Below are 21,554 nucleotides of genomic sequence, written 5' to 3'. Positions count from 1 at the left end.
TTCCATTTACCATCTTTGTATTCGACAACATTATGTAAATCTTTAGAATAGATTTTTGTTTTAAAAATATTTATTTATCTTGGCTGCACTGGGTCTTAGTTGCAGCATGGGAACCCTTAGTTGTGGCAAGTGGGATCTATTTCCCTGATCAGGGGTCCCCTGCATTGGGCGCAAGGAGTCTTACCTGCTGGACCACAAGGGAAGTTCTAGAGTAGATTTTCCAAAATTATTTCTCTAGTTAGCTTCCTAGAAAAATATAAAAAGCCAAACAAAAACAGTTACACAGTTATTATACAAAATTTATTGTATAAAAATATGGAATGCTTCACGAATTTGCATGTCATCCTTGCGCAGGGGCCATGCTAATCTCTGTATTGTTCCAGTTTTAGTATATGTGCTGCCAAAGTGAGCATTCTGTTTATTTTCTTAAAGTCTCTTCCCTGTGAAATGCATCATTTCTCTCCCTCCCTGTTTCTGAGTTAAGAATACTTTCCAAATTTCAAGATACAGCTATTTATTTACATTCAAGATATTGTTATCTAGTGTTCTTCTAGGTATTAGGCTAAAAGTTTTCTATACATTGTCTAATTTCATGCTTAAATCAACCCTACAGGGGAAGTGTTGTTGTCTTCATTTTGCAATATTGAAAACTGCGACGTAGGCACCATTGCCCACACCATATAGACTAGATTTAGAACAATTCAGATTCTAAAACCAGGAGATCACAGTTTATGAGTCCAAAAGCCAAGGTCTACTGGTGATGCTGGGAACATGCTTTCCTTTCTATCCAAGCTGGTTTTTATAGTGTTGGCAAAAGTTATGGCTATTGAGCACCATAGGTATCTGGAAGTAGAGATCCTAAAATGAATGAAATAGACTTCTCTCCTTGAGGTCTCACAGTTGCTCATTCCTTCAAGGAGAAAGAATTTTTTCCCCTCCAAATAGCACTATTATCTATAACATTTTAGAGACATGTATAACATTTTAAATTTATTTAAAATTTTTATTTTGTTCTTAATTTACAAAATGATTTTCTTATCTTTCCATCTAAAATAAGATACAAGACAGTAGAGATATTACATATTACTTCTTCACTATTTTTGTAGTTGCTAGTACTCTTTGCTTACATAAAATATTCTGAGAATAAATGATCACTGAATTGGAATGAATGGAAAATTCACAAATGTATGCCTAGTGGTGGTTTGGTGGTTTAGTCGCTCAGTTGTGTCTGACTCTTGTGACCCCATGGACTGTAGCCTGCCAGTCTCCTCTGTCCATGAGATTTCCCAGGCAAGAAGACTGGAGTGGGTTGCTATTTCCTTCTCCAGGGGATCTTCCTGACACAGGAATGGAGCCCAGTTCCCCTGCATTGCATGTATGACTAGAATTATACCTAAAAATACCTAAAAATGTATGCTGAAGAACAATCCACTATGTCAGTTAAAAATCTAAAATTTAACATTTACAGTGCTAGATATAAGATATATTACAGTGAATTTCCCATTTAGAAACGTTTCAGGTATGACAAACAAGAGTAAACTCTTTCCTATCTTAGGCTCATCGGTAACAGAATCTGCTTAAAACTATATAAAGGCTGGGGAAAAATCATACCTATATATTAATTTACATATTATGCTTAAAATGCCTCAGTGAGGCAAACTGGGTATATTGCCATCATTTTCATTTTACTGGCAGGAAAATTAAAGTTGAGAGAGGTTAAGTAACTTTCCCAAGATCATGTATACTAGTGCAAAACTAGTTAAGTTAAACTTGAATTGATAAGTGACCATTCTGTTATGGGATGTGAAGAGATGCATTCCAGGTTTCTTGTAAATAGCTAGCTTTCTTAGTATCTTTTAAAATGCTTAAATATATGAAATATCTCTTTTATTTCCAAGGTTTTCAAATGTTGAGGCAGCTCTGTATTTTAATAGTGATTTTAAAACTTAAATCACTATTTTATGCTCTTCTCTTGAAACTTTTCATATGTATAAGAAATTACACTTTAGATAAGTACCCTGAGATTAATATTGATAATCACACTCTGTTCTAGTCACCCTTTTTTTGTTTCCCCAGGGGACTATCACTTCTCTGGGTTTCCCAGAGACACATGATAGAAAGCTTTTCTTCCACATGTTTTCTAATCAGATGTTAGAAAAGCAGTAGGTCATTATCTTTATAATGTGCAGGAACAGTGGTTTTTTTTTAAAACTTTTTATTTTGTATATAGAGTATGTCAATTAACAATGTTGTGATAGTTTCAAGTGAAAAGCAAAGAGGCTCAGCCGGATATATACATGAATCCATTCTCCCCCAAACTGCCCTCCTATCCAGGTTGCCACATAACATTGAGCAGAGTTCTGTGTGCTGTACAGTAGGATACTGTTGTGTGTACATTTAAATATAGCAGTGTGTACATGTCCATCACAAGCTCCTTAACTCTCCTTTCCCCCATCCTTCCCCTCTAGTCATCTTAACTTCGTTTTCTAAGTCTGTGAGTATGAGGAACAGCGTTTTCTATTTTGTCCCTTGTGCATGATTTAATATCCTTTTTTAGGATGAAAATCCTAAAGCAGGAAATATATGTCCAAGCTAGAGCTAACTCAAAAGGAAATCGAATATTTTTCCAAGGATATGATGGGAACTTGCACTTTTTTTTGTTTAGGGATATAAATGAGCAATCTGTCACCCCATAGAAACTCTAAATATCTGCCACGGGAATTTATCAGGTTTCCTACATAAATGCCACATATACTATATATGCCATATATACATAAACTATAGGATATTTTGCAGAGATTATGGCTAATTTATATCATAGATGTGGGAAGTGAGGTTTAGAGAATTTCTGAAGATTGTTATTGTTTATACAGCTAGTTACTGAAAGAATCAAAATTCACTCCCAGTTTGGCAATATTGCTTCTAGTACCAGTTTTTAATTGTTGAGGACTAATGATTTGTGATCCTCATGAATTATAAATACCATCAGTTCTATGTTGTGTTTTATGGTCTTGGTGTTTGGTTATACCAGTACATGATGTTCAAATGCTGGGTGTCCCGTAGAACCACTTACAACCTTCTTCTTGTACTAAGTGACAGGCGAACACTCTATTCCCCAGGGAGGCCAGAAGACATTGTCTCAGAGAAGCTTGTGGAGCCCACAGTGAATATTCCCGTTTTCCTCAGCAGGCTCACTCACCTGGCCACATCAAGCAGATGACTGCAGTGAATATGCCCGTTTTCCTCAGCAGGCTCACTCACCAGGCCACACCAAGCAGATGACCGCAACGAACCATTCCCAGGTGACAGGTTTTGTCCTCCTGGGGCTCTCTCAGGTATGGGAGCTCCGGCTCTTCTTCTTTATTGTCTTCTCGGTTGTCTATCTTATGACTATGACTGGAAATCTCCTGATTGTGGCCATAGTGACCTCTGACCCACGCCTGCATACAACCATGTACTTTCTCTTAGGCAATCTTTCTTTCCTGGACTTTTGCTACTCGTCCACCACGGCGCCGAGGATGCTGGCTGACTTGCTCTTGCAAAAGCTCGTCATTTCCTTCGGTGGCTGCCTGACTCAGCTCTTCTTCTTCCACTTCGTCGGGGGCATCAAGATCTTCCTGCTGACGGTCATGGCGTATGACCGCTATGTTGCCATTTCCCAGCCCCTGCGCTATATGCTTATCATGAATCCGACAGTCTGTGGGCTCCTCGTGGCAGCCTCCTGGGTAGGCGGCTTCATCCACTCCATTGCACAGGTTGGACTGACTGTCCAGCTGCCTTTCTGTGGGCCTGACAAGCTGGATAACTTTTACTGTGATGTGCCTCAGCTGATCAAGTTGGCCTGCACAGACACCTTTGTCTTGGAGCTTCTGATGGTGTCTAACAATGGCCTGGTGACCCTGATGTGTTTTTTGGTGCTCCTGGGATCCTACACATCACTGCTAGTCATGCTCCGAAGCCACTCGCGGGAGGGCCGTAGCAAAGCCCTGTCCACCTGTGCCTCCCATATTGCCGTGGTCACCTTAATCTTCGTGCCTTGTGTCTATATCTATGCACGGCCATTTCAGACATTCCCCATGGACAAGGTGGTCTCTGTGCTGTACACAATGGTCACTCCCATGCTGAATCCTGCCATCTATACCCTGAGAAACAAGGAAGTGATCATGGCCATGAAGAAGCTGTGGAGGAGGCAAAAGGGCCTTCTGGGTCCCCTGGAGCACTGACCTCCAGATGAGCAGAAGCAGGGAGCTGAGAATCTGAGCTATGCTTCAGTGTAGCCGCCTGCCTGAGAAGACCCATGAAGTAGCCAGAGCTATAAGTAAGTCTACTGCTTCTTTACTGCTTTAACCTCAGTTAAGTTCTGGTGACCTGAACTTTTAACAAAGCTAGAAAATGGATTTTAGGGCTTCCCTGGTGGTAAAGAATCTGCCTGCCAATGCAGGAGACACGAGTTAGATCCCTGATCTGCGAAGATCCCGCATGCCATGGAGCAACTAAGCCCATGCACCACAATTATTGAGCCTGTGTTCCAGAGCTTGAGAGCTGCAACTACTGAGCACATGTGCCACAACTATGGAAGCCCGTGTGGCAACAAGAGAAGTCACTGCAATGGGAAACCCATACTCTGCAACAAGAGAATAACCTCCACTCTCCACAACTAGAGAAAAGCCTGTGTGGCAACGAAGACCCAGCACAGCCAAAAACAAACAAACAAACAAATAAATAAAAAATTTTAAAAAAGAAAGTGAAATTGAGAACTGCTCTCAAGTTTCTCCTAGAGAAAGAGCCTCAAGAGCTATACAGAAATGATGTTTAGCTCCAATGGCACTTTCCCCTATGATGTTGGCCCTACTGAGAACGTTCAAACCGCAGTATGCATGGAGGTGGTGCATCTGGGTTTTCTTTTCTGATTTTGCTTCTTGGACACAAAATACATTTGAGGAGCTCAAAATAATTCTAAACTTCCAGGAGGCGGGAGGGATCTGTAGGTTAAAATAAATGTCAGAAGTCAAATCATGATTTCAGGAGACTGATTGAATTTAATGTCAATGAAGAGAAAGGGAATCGTCTTGGTCTAATTTCTTCCTTCCTCACAGTTTCTTTGAGTCATCATCATCTCCATCATTAAGTAGTATTTGTTAAGAGCTTACTGCGTGCCAGGCATTGCACCAAGTGATTTAGTTTTATTGTTTACATTCATTCAACATTCTTATGAGATAGGTACCTTCTGCATTTCAAAAGTGAATCAGTTGCAGGTTCAGTCCAGTTCAGTTCAGTTCAGTTCAGTAGCTCAGTCGTGTCCAACTCTTTGCGACCCCATGAATTGCAGCATGCCAGGCCTCTCTGTCCATCACCAACTCCCGGAGTCTACCCAAACCCATGTCCATCAAGTCGGTGATGCCATCCAACCATCTCATCCTCTGTCGACCCCTTCTCCTCCCGCCCCCAATCCTACCCAGCATTAGGGTCTTTTCCAATGAGTCAACCCTTCGCATGAGGTGGCCAGAGGATTGGAGTTTCAGCTTCAACATCAGACCTTCCAATGAACACCCAGGATTGATCTCTTTTAGGATGGACTGGTTGGATCTCCTTGCAGTCCAAGGGACTCTCAAGAGTCTTCTCCAACACCACAGTTCAAAAGCATCAATTCTTCGGCGCTCTTCTTTCTTCACTGTCCAACTCTCACATCCATACATGACCACTGGAAAAACCATAGCCTTGACTAAGTGTTAGAAACTATCTAATTTACTGTTCCAGAGATGGGCTTAAGTGCTCCATAAACAATCTGAAATTACATACTAGATTTTATGTCTGTATAAATTATTTGGAGTGAAGAGGGTATAGATTTAAAAAGAGATTCTCAAACAGATGCATGATTCTTGCAAATAGTAAAAACCATCTGATTCAGTTTCTCTATTTTATACATGAGGAAAATAAGGAAAATGAGAAAATCATTTGTTCAAGTGCACTGGGCAAGTAAGTTGGAACAACAGGAACACTGATCTGCTTTCTGGTTCTCTACTTCCTCCCCAACCCCCCAAACAGCACTTCTTAAAAACAGTAAGAGCAGAGTTGCATTGACTGGCTCCTACTTATCTTTCCATTCTCAGGTCTTCCTTCTCTTTGCCCCATGTCTATCATGTTGTGTATCTTTCATTTTCTTGAATATGCTTGAAACACCTCTGGGACCCTGTATGTGCAGAAGTATTATAGGGACCACCCAACACCCCTCTTAACCTGGCTTACTTCTCTGTGATCTAAGGTGAGATAACACCTCAGGAAGTGTTCACTGTTCCTTTCGCTCTGTATTAAGTGCCCGTCTCTTCTCCTTCTTTTTCCCATAGAACTCTTGCCTTTCACATTCTAATGCTTGTAACCACTGTGGTTTCCCTTTACTAGCTGGGTTCTACTATTGACTGCAAGATCTGTGGGCAGGAAGAGTATTTATCAACTCTCTTCTAAATTACATGTGTACCGCTCATTTCTTTCAACCTCCATTGTCAAGTCTACAGTCTTAACTAGCACACCTGTTGGCTGGGCCGTGCAGTTGTTGCATAGTTAATTCTTGAAAATCCACGTTTGCCTCCCTCTAATCAGTGGTTCCCACAATGCAGATTGATCTTTTAAAATATGATGTGATCAGTCCCTTGTTTAAAACTCTTCAAAGGCTCTATATGTCCTTTAAAAAGAAAGATGCCTATAAATTTTACTGGTAAGATCTTGTCTGCACTGACCTCAACCCACCTCCCCAATTCCACTCCTCATTTACAACATTTCTTACTCTCAGCCACTCCTTTCTTTGCAAATACTGCTCGCTTTCTCTGAATACTCCTGTATTAATTTTTCCTGGTTAAAATGAAAGTGAAAGTTAGTTGCAGGGTTGTGTCCGACTCTCTGCGATTCCATGGACTGCAACTGTCCCGATTCTCTGTCCATGGAATTCTCCAGGCAAGAGTACTGGAGTGGGTTGCCATTTCCTTCTCTATTTCCTGGTTAACTCCTTCTCAATCTCAGGCCTCAGTTTAAAAATCAGTTCTTTAGAGATGTGCTGTTCCCTGATCTTTAATCTAAATTATTTATCTCTATTAGTCTCTCTTACAAAACTCAGCCCTTTTCTCAAAAACATTCCTCACAACTTACAACTACATATTGACTTATGCATTTAAGATTTTTTTTGTCAACTACCCTGATGATACTATAAATTCCATCAAAGTGAACCTATGTCTTCCTTGTTTTCTACAGTACACCCCAAGGCTTAGTGCAGAGCCCAGATCAGGGAGCAGCAGCAGAGGTGGCTCTGGTGCAGCAGTGAGGAGTCGTTTAGTCTCAGCTTTGTGCACAGCCTGACCCTAGCCTTGCCCAGTCATGTGGGCAAGTGTCTCTTTAAAATGTGTGCCCTAGACATCTCCCTTGGCTCACCCTAGTCCTATCCCTACCTAGTTCACTGCCTAAAACATATTATTTAATAATATTTCTTAAATAAATGTTTATCCCCATATTTGGAGTCTATTAGGTAGAATTTGACTTGGGAATTAGAGATAGCTAAATACTTCTTGAGAGTCCCCTGGACAGCAAGGAGATCAAACCAGTCAATCCTAAAGGAAGTCAACCCTGAATATTCACTGGAAGTACTGATGCTGAAGCTGAAGCTCCAATCCTTTGGCCACCTGATGCAAAGAGCCGACTCACTGAAAGAGACTCTTATGCTGGGAAAGATTGAGGGCAGGAGGAGAAGGGGATGACAGAGGATGAGATGGTTGGATGGCATCACTGACTTGATGGACATGAGTTTGAGCAAGCTCTGGGATATGGTGACGGACAGGGAAGCTTGGTGTGCTGCAGTCCATGCGCTCACAAAGAGACATGACTGAGCAACTGAAAAACAACAACAAATAGTTCTTTGGTCTCAGAAATTTTCCTATGTGAGATTGTTTCAGGAGCTGCTAGTCTTACAAAGAGTATAACACAGAGAATCAAACAGCTAATAAACATTTGTTATTGCAGCCAGAATTTGATTTTCCGATACAGGGATCCTGGGTAATCTTATTTGTCATACCCAGTCTAGATGCAAGGCCTCAGAGGGTCTCTTACTTCCCTCTAAGCTCCAAATCTGAATCTCCATATTTTGGCATTTCCGTTTGGCTTTATGACCTACAATCTTGAAGTAGTAATAGGTGTGCTTAAGCACACACATGTGAGGAAAAAGAGGAGCAGTCTCCGTGAATGGAAGCTACATGTTTAAGCACCTCAAAAGAAACATGTCATCACCAGAAGTTTGAAACTTAACCAAATGGATCAGCTTTCTCTGTGTGAAGGTGGAGGCATAAGGAAGATTCGAGGGAGGAAAGTGAAGGCTGATCCCCACATTGCATATTTATGAAGACCTATTTCATTATCTGAGAAAAGTACAAGGTATTGCCTGTGTGACCTGAACTTCAAATATTTTCCCAATCTAGTAGGAATATTTCCTTTTACATGTGACCCTCATGGCGTCTTGCAGCCATGGGTCAGTTCCACCTGAGGGCATCTCTCAGGGCTCACTTCACCTTCTCATTGCAGAGACTGAAGATGCACGGTTTCAGGAGGGGCATGATGATATAGTTCAGGACCGAGGCCCCTTTGTTGAACAGCATGGACTGAGTCTCTGACAGATGGATGTCGAGAAAAATGGAGCTGCTGTTAAGAGATGATCACCACTGTAAGGTGTGAAGCACAAATGAAGAATGCTTTCTTTCACTCAGCGGTTGTGGAGGCCCTGAGAACAGTGGAAAGAATGCAGGTATAGGAAACTGAGGTCAGTGCCAGCAAGCCCAGCAACATTGACGTGGATAGCATGAAAGCCAGCAGCTCCAGTAGGCAAGTGTCTCCACAAGAGAGCCTCAGGAGGGCCAACTGTCACAAGAGAAGTGGACAATACCACTGGGGCCACAAAGCGGTAGGCTGGCCATGAGGATGGAGGGGCAAAGGACACAGAGAAACCCATCTAGCCAGGAGGCCAGTGCAAGTTGGGAACAGACATGACCACTTATCAGGGTCTCATAGCAGAATGGGTCTACAGATTGCCAGGAAACGATCCAGAGACATGATAGCTAAGAGGAAGAATTCGGTGGTGCCTAGGAGGAAGTAGAGGTAGGACTGGATGATGCAGCTGGCGAATGAGACGGAATGGTCCCCCGGGAGGAGAACGAGCATCTTGGGAACCACAACAGACATGAGCAGCAGCTCCAGGAAGGACAGGTTCCACAGGAAGAAGGATACCTGTGTGTGCAGGTGTTGGTCCATCCAGCTGAATCCAGTGATGAGTGGGTTGCCTGTGGTAGTTACAACGTAGACCACCAGCAGCCTTAGGAAAACAGGAACTGCAGAATATGGCTCCTGGGGAAGCCCAGAGGGACAAACCCCGTTACCTGAGTCCAGTTTTTAGGGCTCATTTCCAGTCATCCACAGGGTAAATGGAACAGAAATTCATAACTGGTCCACAGCTACCAATCCTTCAATCAATCAGTGACATAATGTTGCATGCCTAGCAATTTCTTACATTCTGACACTTAATCTGTATTTCTCTTGTGGGTTACTTACAAAAAGAGAAACAGATTGTGATAGCAACCATAATACCAGTAATAACACAGATGATATTGAGCACCAATTATTTATTAGGAAATTTACAGCCAGTATCTCCTCTCTCATTTGCCCTTAAAGACAGGTAGTGCTGTGCTTATCTTGCAGATAAGGAAAGGATGACTGAAGTTTAAGGAGCTCTTTTATGATCACTCAGAGTGAGAGGCACGATTTCATGCCTAGTCTCTGGCTCCAGTACACATACTATTGGACCTGTTTCACTGAGGCTGGGGACCCCATGGGTACTGTGGATTTAGGGGAATCCGGAAGAGTAGAGGGGTCAGAGAACACCTTACAGAATAAATGCACCTCGAAAAAAATCTTATTGGTATTAAGAACTCTTCTTTTAGTGTTTGAAGTCCTTCTGTGTCCTGGCTTAATATAAAATAATAGAATAAAAGCTTGGGTTTTCAGCGTCTTTGCAGATTTTATTTTTCTTAATCAGCCAGAGAGCCACATTGGATTGGGCTGTTCAGAGCCCCTATCTTGTCATAAGGTGTTTTTTTTTTTTAACCAAGACTTCCCTCTGTAGGTTAGAAATAATCCCTCTTCCTAACCTAAAGAGGGAAGTCTTGGTTAAAAAAAAAATCAACAACAACAACAAAAGAAGTTGGCTCCGTGGTAAAGAATCTGTCTGTCAGTGCAGGAGATCTAAGAGATGTGGGTTCAATCCCTGGGTCAGGAAGATCCCCCAGAGAAGGAAATGGCAACCCAATCCAGTATTCTTGCCTGGAGAATTCCATGGACGGAGGAGCCTGGTGGGCTACAGGCCACAGGCTTGCAGAGTTGGACATGACCGAGTGACTGAGCACGCACTTGTGCATGCTTCAATAAAGCTGGAAAAACAAGTCTACTCTTTTTTAGCTCAAGGACCAGGAAAGGGGCAGCCAAGTAAGATAGAAAATTTTAGTACACTAGCCATCATACCATAGACCAACCCCAGGGAAAACCTGTAGCTCCCCCTCCATGACAGCAAAGTTCAAATAGGAATCCTTAGACTCCCTCCCTCACAGGAGGTAATGATTGCCCCAACACTTTCTCTGGCGGCGGAATCAGAGAATGCTATGTAGAGAGTCAGGGCTTTCATTCTTGCTGGGTGACAAGAGCTCCCTACGTGGTGTGACAGGAGGCCGTTGAGAGAGTCTGAACTTCCATCAGTACCCATCAGTAGTGAGGGATCCCTTGTCCTCCATGAGTCATGTCAGAGGAGGACTTAAGGGGAATCAAGCCTCTAATCATTGTCTGCTTGCAATGACACCCCATGGCCTGTTGGCTCAGATGGTAAAGCATCTGCCTGCAATTCAGGAGAGCTGGGTGCGATCCCTGGGTGGGGGGGATCCCCTGAATAATGGAATGACAGCCTACTTCAGCATTCTTTACTAGAGAATCCCATGGACAGCAGAGCCTGACAGGCTACAGTCCATGGGGTTGCAAAGAGTTGGACATGACTGAGTGACTAATGCACACACCCTTGCCTGTCAGGTGACACCATGTGGGGAAGCAGAACAACCCCCACTCAGCCGTGAGTGGACTTGTTCCTCCAGCCAGAGCAATATCAGAGAAAAGTAGCAAAACAAAAGGTTTAAATAAAATCTAGAGTCTCATAATATAATTTGCAAAGTGCCCAGGTCTCAAAAAAAAATCACTTTTTATACGAAGAGTAAAGAAGATCTCAAATTCAGTGTAAAAAGACAAGAAATACATGTTACCCGACAGAGAAGTTAGAATTACTTGACAAAGATTTCAAAGCAGCCATTGTAGAAATTCTTCACTGAACAATTACAAGCGTGTGAAACAAAATTTTAAAACAGAAAATCTCAGCCGAGAAATAGAAGATACAATGTTATACTGTGTATACTTCTATTAATTAATATAACATAAATCTTGAAATGATAAATTTATAGAAACGGAGAACATGGTTGGTCATGGTTGCCAAAGGTTTAGAGAAGAATAGGATAGGAGGAAAGTAGGTGTGGCTATGAAAGGAAAAATGGGTGTGGTTGGATGGCATCACTGACTCAATGGGCATGAGTTTGAATAAACTCCAGGAGTTGGTGATGGATAGGGAGGCCTGGTGTGCTGCAGTCCATGGGGTCACAAAGAGTCGGACATGACTGAGAGACTGAACTGAACTGAACTGATGAGAGAAAAAGTGGGTATCAAAGGGAACCTGAAGAAGCCTTGTGGCAATGGTAGAAACAGTATTTTGACTGAATCAATGTCAGTGACAATAGTTGTGATATTTAAAAAAAATTAGTAGCAGTCATCTGTATAAAATTAGTATCTGATAACTTGTTTTATTTTGCTTAAAAATTATAACTTCAGTTATACATTTACTTTTGAGAATATATTAGTTAATATTTCTGGGTGATTGTAGCTTGTTAGCTTAGTGTCACATAATCCTGTCAATTAAAAATCCATTTAGTTAAAATACATCTTTATGGTATAATATAAATTTTATATTACCACTAACTTTGACAAGTTAGAACATATTGGGGTTGAGATACTTAAAAAGGAGTTAAGAATGAGTAAAACTGAATGTATAATTTTTATGAATATGTCCACTCTTTTCTGAGTTTTTCTTCTGTTTGTAGTAACACCAAAGTTTATCCAAACATCTAGGCTACTACTTTTGGGAATTTTTTTGTCTATTTCTATTATCTTTGTGAGAAGTCCTGATGAATCTTTCCTTGGAATGTATCTCAGTGCAAGGGTGACCATTTGAGAGTTACACCTGAATGAGGCTAACCTGATGGTTATGGAGAGAGAAGAAAGAAAGGGAATGAGAATTTTGCTGTGTAAGGATAAGCTCAGAATTGCTCTATATTAATCCCATGTTTGCTTATATTTACAGTGGCAAAGATGAAAGAATGATTTTTCAACTCTAGCTTAGAACCCTGGCATATAATTCTTCTTGCAATGTGATTTGATATAACATAAAATCAGGGGAAGTGTTTCTGTCTATTGCACTGCCTAAATAAGATTTTTTAACTTTCCATAGAAAACACATTTTAATATATTTCCAAGTTCTTTATCACTGCCGAGGTCAAGGAATGTCTACCTTGTGGGATAAAGTTCAACTTTGGCCTGAGGAATTTTTGGTCCCCTAGTAATTGTGAGGGGTCTGAGAAAAATGATTGGGACTCATTTTAGTGACAGTTGGGTTTAAGAGATTATCCTAAGTATAATACAATTTGGGGAATTTCCCAAGTATTTTTCTACCCTCTGCTCTTTTTCGCTTTACTTTCTCTTATTGAGTTTACCTAATCCCATGGCTTTAATCTCTATGGAAACAGTTCTCAAACCTTCTCATGTTCTGACCTTTCTTCTTACTTTCAGCTTTTGTTGTTCAGTTGCTAAGTCATGTCAGACTCTTTACTACCCCCATGGACTGCAGCACACCAGGCTTCCCTGTACCTAACTATCTCCTGGAGTTTGCTCAAACTCAACGTCCATTGAGTCGATGATGCCATCCAACAAAGAACTTTAGCCTTAGTTAGGCATTTGCCCAATTGTACACTTTTACTTGGATGTCCGACTGAAGCGACTTAGCAGCAGCAGCAGCAGCAGCCATTGGGGGCTCAGCTGGTAAAGAATCCGCCGGCAATGCGGGAGACGAGGGTTCTATCCCTGGGTTGGGAAGATCCCCTGGAGAAGGGAAACGATACCCACTCCAGTATTCTGGCCTGGAGAATTGCATGGACATGTTAGTCCATGGGGTCGCAAAGAGTCAGACACTACTGAGCGACTTTCACTCACTTGGATGTCCTGCTAGAAGCTCAAGCCCACTATGTTTGAAACTAAATGTATAATTTTTATGAATATTTTCTCTCTTTTCTGAGTTTTCTTCTGTTAGTAGTAACACCATAGTATATCCAAACACCTGGCCTAGTGTCTTTGGGAATATTTTGTCTATTTCTATTCCCTTTGTGAGAAGTCCTGATGAACCTTCTCTTGCAACATCTGTCTCACTTGTTTATATTTTAGAATTTTTCACAGTAGCACTATTAACTCAGGGCATGTAAAATCACTTACTGACTATTGTAATTGCCTCCCATCGCTGACCTGCCTTCAGTCCTTCTTACTCTAGTCTATCCTGCCAGTGCCCACATTATTACTCTTTCTAAGTCGGCATTTTGATTATTTCAAACCTGGTGCCAAAAAAGAAATGACTTTGAATGGTTCCTAATGGCCTCCCTAGTGAGCTGACTTGATTTGGGCATTTGGAAGCATCCTGTACTGATCCAAACTGATCCAAATCTGCCTTCCGATCTGAGTCTATGCTGCAGAGTTTTGAGAAGAGGCACCGGGGCCTCTCTAAGAGCCATGGAAGTCGTCTGTGTGACATTCAGGGAGGACAGAAGCTATGTATTTTCTCTGAGTTCAGTAACTTTGATCTATAAGGCTTATAGATGGCCACTAAGAGTTTACCTGTGACCTTCACATAGCTCACTGGTGTTTGTCCAGTCCCACACTCAGGTCTACAAGGAAAATCACTGATACTATATGCCTTTGCCTGTGGGGCAGTACTTCTGTTGTGATATCCAGTCTTGGTCCCTAGGGAAATGAGGAAAAGGGGGAAAAGTTTGTTCAAACTTTTCATTCATTCATTTTTTATTAAATTCATTCATTTTTTATTAAATGAATATTTATTTAATACCTACCATATATGTGTGGTTTTACTCTAAGTTGCTACAAAAACAGTACTAAACAAAACAGACAAAATCTCTGCCCTTATGGAGCTTAGGTTCAATTGCATGTAAATGTATGAATGTACGTGTTTGTGTTGTGAGAAGACACACCAAATAAACAAATAAGTGACTAGTGTTTCTTAAGAGCTGTGGATGCAGGAAAAGTCATTGCTTTTCTATTTGAGGATGTGCCCCATTTGGCAACAAACCAAAATATATGCAAACTGGGTTACTTCCAATACACGCTGTTATTCTAGTGAACTCGGCTTAAATGCAGAGTGGGTAATTTCTCTTTCTTACAAATTATATCTCTGGGGAAAACACAATGAAAACCTAAGACTTCTAAGTTTTAATCAGGTCCCTAGGATTTCCTAATTCACAATAACCCCTGGGTTGTATTCGCAGGTGGCTCCCTGGGCACCAGCAGATGCTATTTCCACCCCCTAGGTTGGAGAGGACACTCTGGCAGAGCCACCATCAGAAATCATGACCTGTAACTCGTGGCACCTCAGAGCCTGGGATATCAAGGTCTGTGCTCTGACTCTCGCAGTCCAAAACACACTCAAAACAGAAACAATAGCAAAGAAGAAGAAGAATCTCTGTTCTGGGCTGTTCATCTCTAAAATTCATCAGAGCCACTTGCTCTTCCTTGAGAATAAGGAAGCAGAGTTAGCAAGTCCCAACATTGAAGTCTCCGTACAGAAGGGTGAGTGTTGAATTTTATCTGTCCTGTTACTCGTCTTCCAAACCTCATTTGTGGAAGCCTAGGACTCCTTGAAATGACACGTCTTCTCTCTGCTGAGATGACCACTGATCACTGGGTGGGCCTGGTAAACTGTCAGAGCAGAAGTGGAGCAGAGATGCTGTTGTCATGAGGTTCAGGGTCACTGAATCTTATCCCTGTAGCACTTGCCTGTTAGTATTTTTGATACACATCTTTAAAAATTCCCTCAGCCTTTATACAAAGGAGAAAACAAAGGCACACAGAGGGGTGGGCTGGGGTTCCTTCTCGCATCCTGGGTCTCTCTCATTAGAGTGGGATTGGGTGGAGAGAGCAGGGTACTCGTTTTAACATTGCCCTCTGTCCTGTTCCCCAGGTATGTCCTAGGGAAGAATGGCCCCAGGGAATGACTCTTCAGTGACTGAGTTTATCCTGCTGGGTTTAACACAGCAGCCAGAACTCCAGCTGCCTCTCTTTTTCATTTTCTTAGCAATTTATGTGGTCACTGTGGTGGGGAACATTGGCTTGATTATTCTTATTGGTCTGAACCCTCACCTGCACACTCCCATGTACTACTTTCTCTTCAACCTTTCCTTCATTGATCTCTGCCACTCCTCTGTCATTACCCCTAAAATGCTGATGAGTTTTGTAAGCCAGAACCTCATCTCTTATGCAGAGTGCATGACTCAGCTCTGCTTCTTCTCCTTCTTTGTTATTGATGAGTGCTATATTTTGACATCAATGGCCTATGACCGATACGTGGCCATCTGTAAGCCGCTGCTCTACAAGGTCTCCATGTCCCATCAGGTCTGCCTCATGCTGACGGTGGGTGTATACGCGATGGGGCTTGTGGGTGCCATAGCCAATACTGGGTGCATGCTGCGACTTTCCTTCTGTGATGGAAACATCATCAATCACTACATGTGTGACATTCCTCCTCTCCTCCAGCTCTCCTGCACAAGCACCTCCATCAGTGAGTTGGAGACTTTCATCGTGGTGGGTGTCAATGTCATAGTGCCCAGTGTCACCATCTCTGTTTCTTACACCTTGATCCTCTTGAACATCCTTCGCATCCGTTCTGCAGAGGGCAGGTCCAAAGCCTTCAGTACCTGCAGCTCCCACATAATTGTGGTTTCTCTTTTCTTTGGATCAGCAACATTCATGTATCTCAAGCCTTTTCCTGCTGGGTCTCTGGATGAAGATAAAGTGTCCACAGTTTTTTACACCATTGTGGGGCCAATGGTGAATCCTTTCATCTACAGTTTGAGGAACAAAGATGTCCAAGTTGCACTGAGTAAGACTTGGAGGAAAAGGGTGTTCTGAATAGAAATTTTGTTAGCTGTTGATGTCAAATTTTAGTAAGAACACACAATGTATGATGATATGGAGAAAAGAGAAAGGAATTAAAATAAAAAAGCAGGTGATTTAAATAATAAGAGAAGCTAAATTTTTTTATGAAAACCACTTTATAAGAAAAGACAGTATAAAGAAGAGGAGAATCAGCCATTCATCCTTTCATAGAAAGTAGGAAAGCATTGAGTTGGCCAGTAAGTTCATTTGGAAAATGAACTTTTTGTCCAACCTTATAATTCATTCTGTCATGCTCCAGCTTATTTTCAGAGATTATAAGGTTTTAGGTAGAAAAAGGTAAATGGTGACGAATCCAGAAACAGTAAGGTTGTGAGATTTTTGACTAAGGTATGTCCAGAGCTCCTATGAAGCTTTGTCATGGACATATGGACTTTGTGGACTTCAGATTCAGTAAGTTACTCATTTATTTAATAAACCTCTATTGAAAATGGTGGAGGGGATTTTGTCTGGTAGATTCCTTTGTTTCTCAGAAAAGAAGAATAGGAAAATGCTTCTCTCACCATTGTCTCTTATTTCTCAATTTAGTCTTAAGAAAACATGGTAAAAGGAGATTGTCTTTTGATCTCACTTCCTAAGGACAAAAATACTAAGATAACCATTTACAGCAGTCAGGAATGAAGAAGGTAATGTTTTATTTTATGTAAAATATATCTATTTTGCATATGTTAATGTGTATGTTTCCATGTTTCTCTCAATTTGTCCCACCCTCTCCTTCCCCTACTGTGTCAACAAGTCTGTTCTCTATGTCTGCATCTCCATTGCTGCCCTGAAAATACGTTCATTAGTACCATCTTTCTAGATTCCATGTGATGTGTTAATGCACAATATTTGTCTTTCTCTTTCTAACTTACCTCACTCTGTGTAATAGGCTCTAGGTTCTTCCACTTCATTAAGACTGACTCAAATGTGTTCTTTTTTTATGGCTGAGTAATATTCTATTCTGTGTATATGTACCAGTATTTCTGTATCCATTCATCTGTCAATGGACATCTAGGTTACTTCCGTGTCCTAGCAATTGTAAAAACGGCTGTGACAAACGTTGGGGTACATGTGTTTCTTTCAGTTAGGTTTTCAAAGGGGTATATGGCCAGTATTCATAGTTTTGATACTTATATTTTTACTACAATGTTGCCGTATAGTTTTATTACAGTGATTCAGATGTCCCAGGGTAACTGAAGGTCACTGAAACTTTTAGAGAAGGAAGGGAGAGATCTGTGCTTTCAGAACTTATCCTCCAGCTGTGTATATGGCTAAATAAGAGGGAGTATGTGAGAAAAGTTAGAATTGTTACTGGAATCATTACATTTCAGCATATAGTTCAATAAAAACCTCAAAGTACCTGAACTTGCGTGGTGCCTGAGGGAAAAGGATGGAAGTCAGTGTGGCTGTAGACCCTAATGCTGAGCATGTGAGAAACTTGAGAAACACTCAGAAGGCATTCACTAGAGAACAATAAACTTAACAGAGCTATTTATGCAGTGCCTACTGTGTGAGTGAATGTTGCTCAGTCATGTCCGACTCTTTGTGACCCCCATGGACTACACAGTCCATGGAATTCTCCAGGCCAGAATACCGGAGTGGGTTCCCTTCTCCAGGGGATCTTCCCACCCCAGGAATCTAACTCAGGTCTCCTGCATTGCAGGAGGATTCTTTACCAGCTGAGCCACAAGGGAGGTCCCTGAACTATTCACAGCAGTACAAGAGAAGCGGTAAACAAGACAGAAGAGATGTTAGTCCTCATAGAACTTATAATTTATAGGGAGACACAGGAATTAAAGAGAAAAATGGTGAGTGTTATGATGGAGGACTTACAGACAACTTGGAGAACATATATGAAGACAGCTGGCATTATTTGACTGTATACTACCTGCCAGGTACTGTTCTAACCATTTTTTGGTATTTTTTTTCATTTAATCATCAAGATAACCCAATGAAGGAGATGCTATTATTATCATCAGTATTTTAGGAATTATGAACCTGAGGCATGGAGAATTAATCACTGTGTCCAAGTTAGTAAGCATGGGGGTAGGCCTCAAACTCATACCCTTTAATTGTATAACCCTCACTCTTTTCTATGATGAGAAATAATTGATGACTTCAGTTAATGAAATAATACATTTAAGGACCCAGATGGAAACTTAGGTAGATATTTCCAGTTAGTGTTTAAAATGTAAAAAATTAAGTAGGGAGAAAGGCATTTAGCATTTTCTTTTTGAGGTAATCCATGAGAGACAACAAGTGAAATGAGTTGCTAGAGGCTTTGTAAAATTTCAGGTAAAGATATGAAGAAACCCATAGGTAGACTCTGGAAAATTTCCCTTAGGATCTGGGAAGACACAGAGAAAGAAACTGTACAACAGATTTTTCTAAAGTGATGAAGATGATAGGAAGATGGGAGCTTCCTTTTGCTTCTGCCTTGGGGGATGTACAGTCCCTGGAGTGATGTGTAAACTGGATTAAAATATTGAGTCCCTAAGGACCTAGATAGAGAACATGGTAAATGTAACTCCCTTACTTCTTTTTTACACATAGAATCTGTTCCCTGGGGAGAGACTGAGCAAGCTTCCACCCTGTTTATAACCAAGTGTGCTACATCATTAAACTCACAGTCAATCTTCCATGTATTATCAAGTGGCAAACCTGATAACAATGCTGTGAAATTTTCCTTGCTGAGTGAGAAGACTCAAAGTCGTAATTAGAAATTAATATTTGTAGTTCAGAAAGATTTCCAGGGCGTATCTGAAATTAAGTCCAGGCTGCTCAGACTTTTCATTTTAGAATCTAATGAACCAGAGCCTCAGACCTGACACTGCCTTCAGGAGAAATACCAAGGGAGAACTCTAAGGTTTCTGGCCACATAAGGGTGAGTTTCTTAATTCTGTTGATATCAGATCTGCCACTTTCCTGTCTCCCTCTCTCCCCACCATTTTGTGCAGCCATGAGATTCAAGTGAAACTCTTAGGAGACTATTTTGAAGAGGGATCAGTGAGTATTCAGAGGTTAGGAGGTGCAGAAGTATCTCAGTCAGTAAGTTCCTTTTCTATGGACAGACTCTTACTCTTCTACTTGGATGGTAACTTAACCTCCTCTAGCCTTCAGTCCCTTAGGTTTTGGTTAGAGACAATCTTCTTGGTTCCTACTCACACCGGATCTAATCTGCACCAGAGGCCAGCACCATGTAGCTGGGGTCTCTGCCTACAATTCTACTGATGAGGAGAAGGCTCAAGTGAATGAAGAAAAGGTGAAGTGAGAGAAGGACTTTCTAACTTGATCCCTCTCTCTTATCCCTTCATTTTTTCCAGCAGGCATGTATCCGTATGGCAGCATTGCCTTCTCTCTATAGGCTAGGTTTGTGATGCTCTTTGCTTTATTTAGCTTATCAAGACTCTAGAAAGGGAAAGCCCATGGTAAAGGCAGATTCTATGGGCCCAGGTTGGCCTAGTCTCAGACATGCTCAGTATGTACACTCTCTTGTAGGATGAGGTATTGTCAGAAGGACTGAGCTGTTCCCCAATGTAAATCTTCTCTCCTGTGTCCACAGATTTTCTTAGGGAGGAATGGCTCCTGGGAATGGGTCCTTCGTGACTGCATTCATCCTGGTGGGGTTAACAGACCAACTGGATCTCCAAATTCCCTTGTTTCTCCTGTTTCTATTAATGTATATGGTCACTGTGATGGGAAATTTGAGCCTGATAATTCTAATTGGGATAAATTCACATCTACACACCCCCATGTACTTTTTCCTCTTTAACTTGTCCTTCACAGACCTCTGTTATTCTTCAGTATTTACGCCCAAAATGCTGATATATTTCTTATCGAAGGAGAATATTATCTCTTACATAGGGTGCATGACTCAGTTCTACTTCTTCTGTTTTTTTGTCGTTTCTGAATGCTATGTGCTAACATCAATGGCCTATGATCGCTACGTGGCCATCTGTAACCCACTATTATATAATACTGCCATGTCCCCTAAAGTGTGTTCCAGCCTTATGCTTGGTTCCTACTTGATGGCATTTTCAGGTGCCATGGCTCACACTGGATGCATGCTGAGACTGACCTTCTGTGATGCAAACACCATCAACCATTATTTCTGTGACATCCACCCTCTGCTCCAGCTGTCCTGCACAAGTACCTACGTCATTGAGCTGGTAGTTTTCATCATGGCGGGCATCAACATCATTGTGCCCAGTCTCACCATCTTTGTCTCTTATGGTCTCATCCTGTCCAGCATCCTCCACATCAAGTCCATGGAGGGCAGGTCCAGAGCCTTCAGCACCTGCAGTTCCCACATCATTGCTGTTTCTCTGTTCTTTGGATCTGGGGCATTTGTGTATCTCAAATCATCTTCTACTGGATCTATGGATGAGGGAAAAATCTCTTCTATCTTTTATACCAATGTGGTTCCCATGATGAACCTCTTAGTCTACAGTCTGAGGAACAAAGATGTTAAAAATGCTCTGAGAAAAACCCTGAGGAGAAGAAAGTATTGATTTGAATCAGTTTCTATGTCCAGGTCATAGGATGGGAGAGATTTTGTGTGTTTATTTACAATATTTGTAGTGGCAGCCTTCTTACCTTATTTATTTCTCATCATAGGGAAGGAAGTTTAGTCTTCTCTCAAGTTGTTTCCAGTTTCTTAGAGTAGATCATCTTTCTTTCATTACTACTTTAGCAATATCCTTTCCTTTTCTTCATGTTTTCCATTTAAGAATAACATAAAGAAATAAACTAACCTTTTTTTTTTGCCACCCAGCATGGCTTTTGGGGTCTTAGCTCCCCAACCAGTGATTGAACCCCTGCCCCCCGCAGTGGAAGTGCAGAGTCCTAACCGCTGGACCACCAGAGAATTCCCTTCTATTTATTTTTCTTATTGTTATTATGGACCTTTTTTTTTTACTTGAAAAAAGATGAATGTTTCTGCTAATGATCAATAAAGTAACACTAGTGTGACTTTAAAGTCCTTAAAGTCATTGATTTTGAATATTCAATAAAGTAACACTTTGTGCATTGGGGGTTTTCTTAAATGCCGCTTATGCCACTGGAAGCATGAATCAGACAATCTGTCCTATCTTTTTCTTTCTCCCTACAGTGGTCAGGCATATGATTTCTCCAAATGCCATTGTTTCACCCTTATAGGGGATTCCATAAAGACT

General features: G+C 41.3%; 2 protein-coding genes, 1 non-coding gene and 2 pseudogenes across 3 annotated transcripts; 3 read left to right on the top strand and 2 right to left on the bottom strand.

The window, feature by feature from the left end:
• Positions 1-309: 309 nt before the first annotated feature.
• LOC145525005 (U6 spliceosomal RNA) lies at positions 310-413 on the bottom strand. The gene has a single exon (XR_014068025.1). It is a non-coding gene; the product is annotated as a U6 spliceosomal RNA (small nuclear RNA).
• A 2,865-nt stretch (positions 414-3,278) lies between these two features.
• OR4D5 (olfactory receptor family 4 subfamily D member 5) lies at positions 3,279-4,223 on the top strand. The gene has a single exon (XM_081533629.1). The coding sequence runs from the start codon at positions 3,279-3,281 to the stop codon at positions 4,221-4,223; it is 945 nt and encodes a 314-aa protein (XP_081389755.1).
• Positions 4,224-8,507: 4,284 nt separating this feature from the next.
• On the bottom strand, positions 8,508-9,431 carry LOC145522418 (olfactory receptor 6T1-like; annotated as a pseudogene).
• A 5,977-nt stretch (positions 9,432-15,408) lies between these two features.
• On the top strand, positions 15,409-16,353 carry LOC145523241 (olfactory receptor 8B3-like; annotated as a pseudogene).
• A 3,605-nt stretch (positions 16,354-19,958) lies between these two features.
• LOC145523257 (olfactory receptor 8B3-like) lies at positions 19,959-20,891 on the top strand. Its single transcript, XM_081533216.1, has one exon. It carries the CDS (start codon positions 19,959-19,961, stop codon positions 20,889-20,891), a length of 933 nt encoding a protein of 310 aa, XP_081389342.1.
• The last annotated feature ends 663 nt before the right edge of the window (positions 20,892-21,554 follow it).

The sequence above is a fragment of the Giraffa tippelskirchi genome, chromosome 10 (genome assembly GCF_054371585.1).
Source record: "Giraffa tippelskirchi isolate mGirTip1 chromosome 10, T2T-mGirTip1v1.2.pri, whole genome shotgun sequence".
Lineage (NCBI taxonomy): Eukaryota > Metazoa > Chordata > Mammalia > Artiodactyla > Giraffidae > Giraffa > Giraffa tippelskirchi.
The sequence above is the reverse complement of the archived record's forward strand: the minus strand, read 5'-3'. Positions and strand labels throughout refer to the sequence as shown.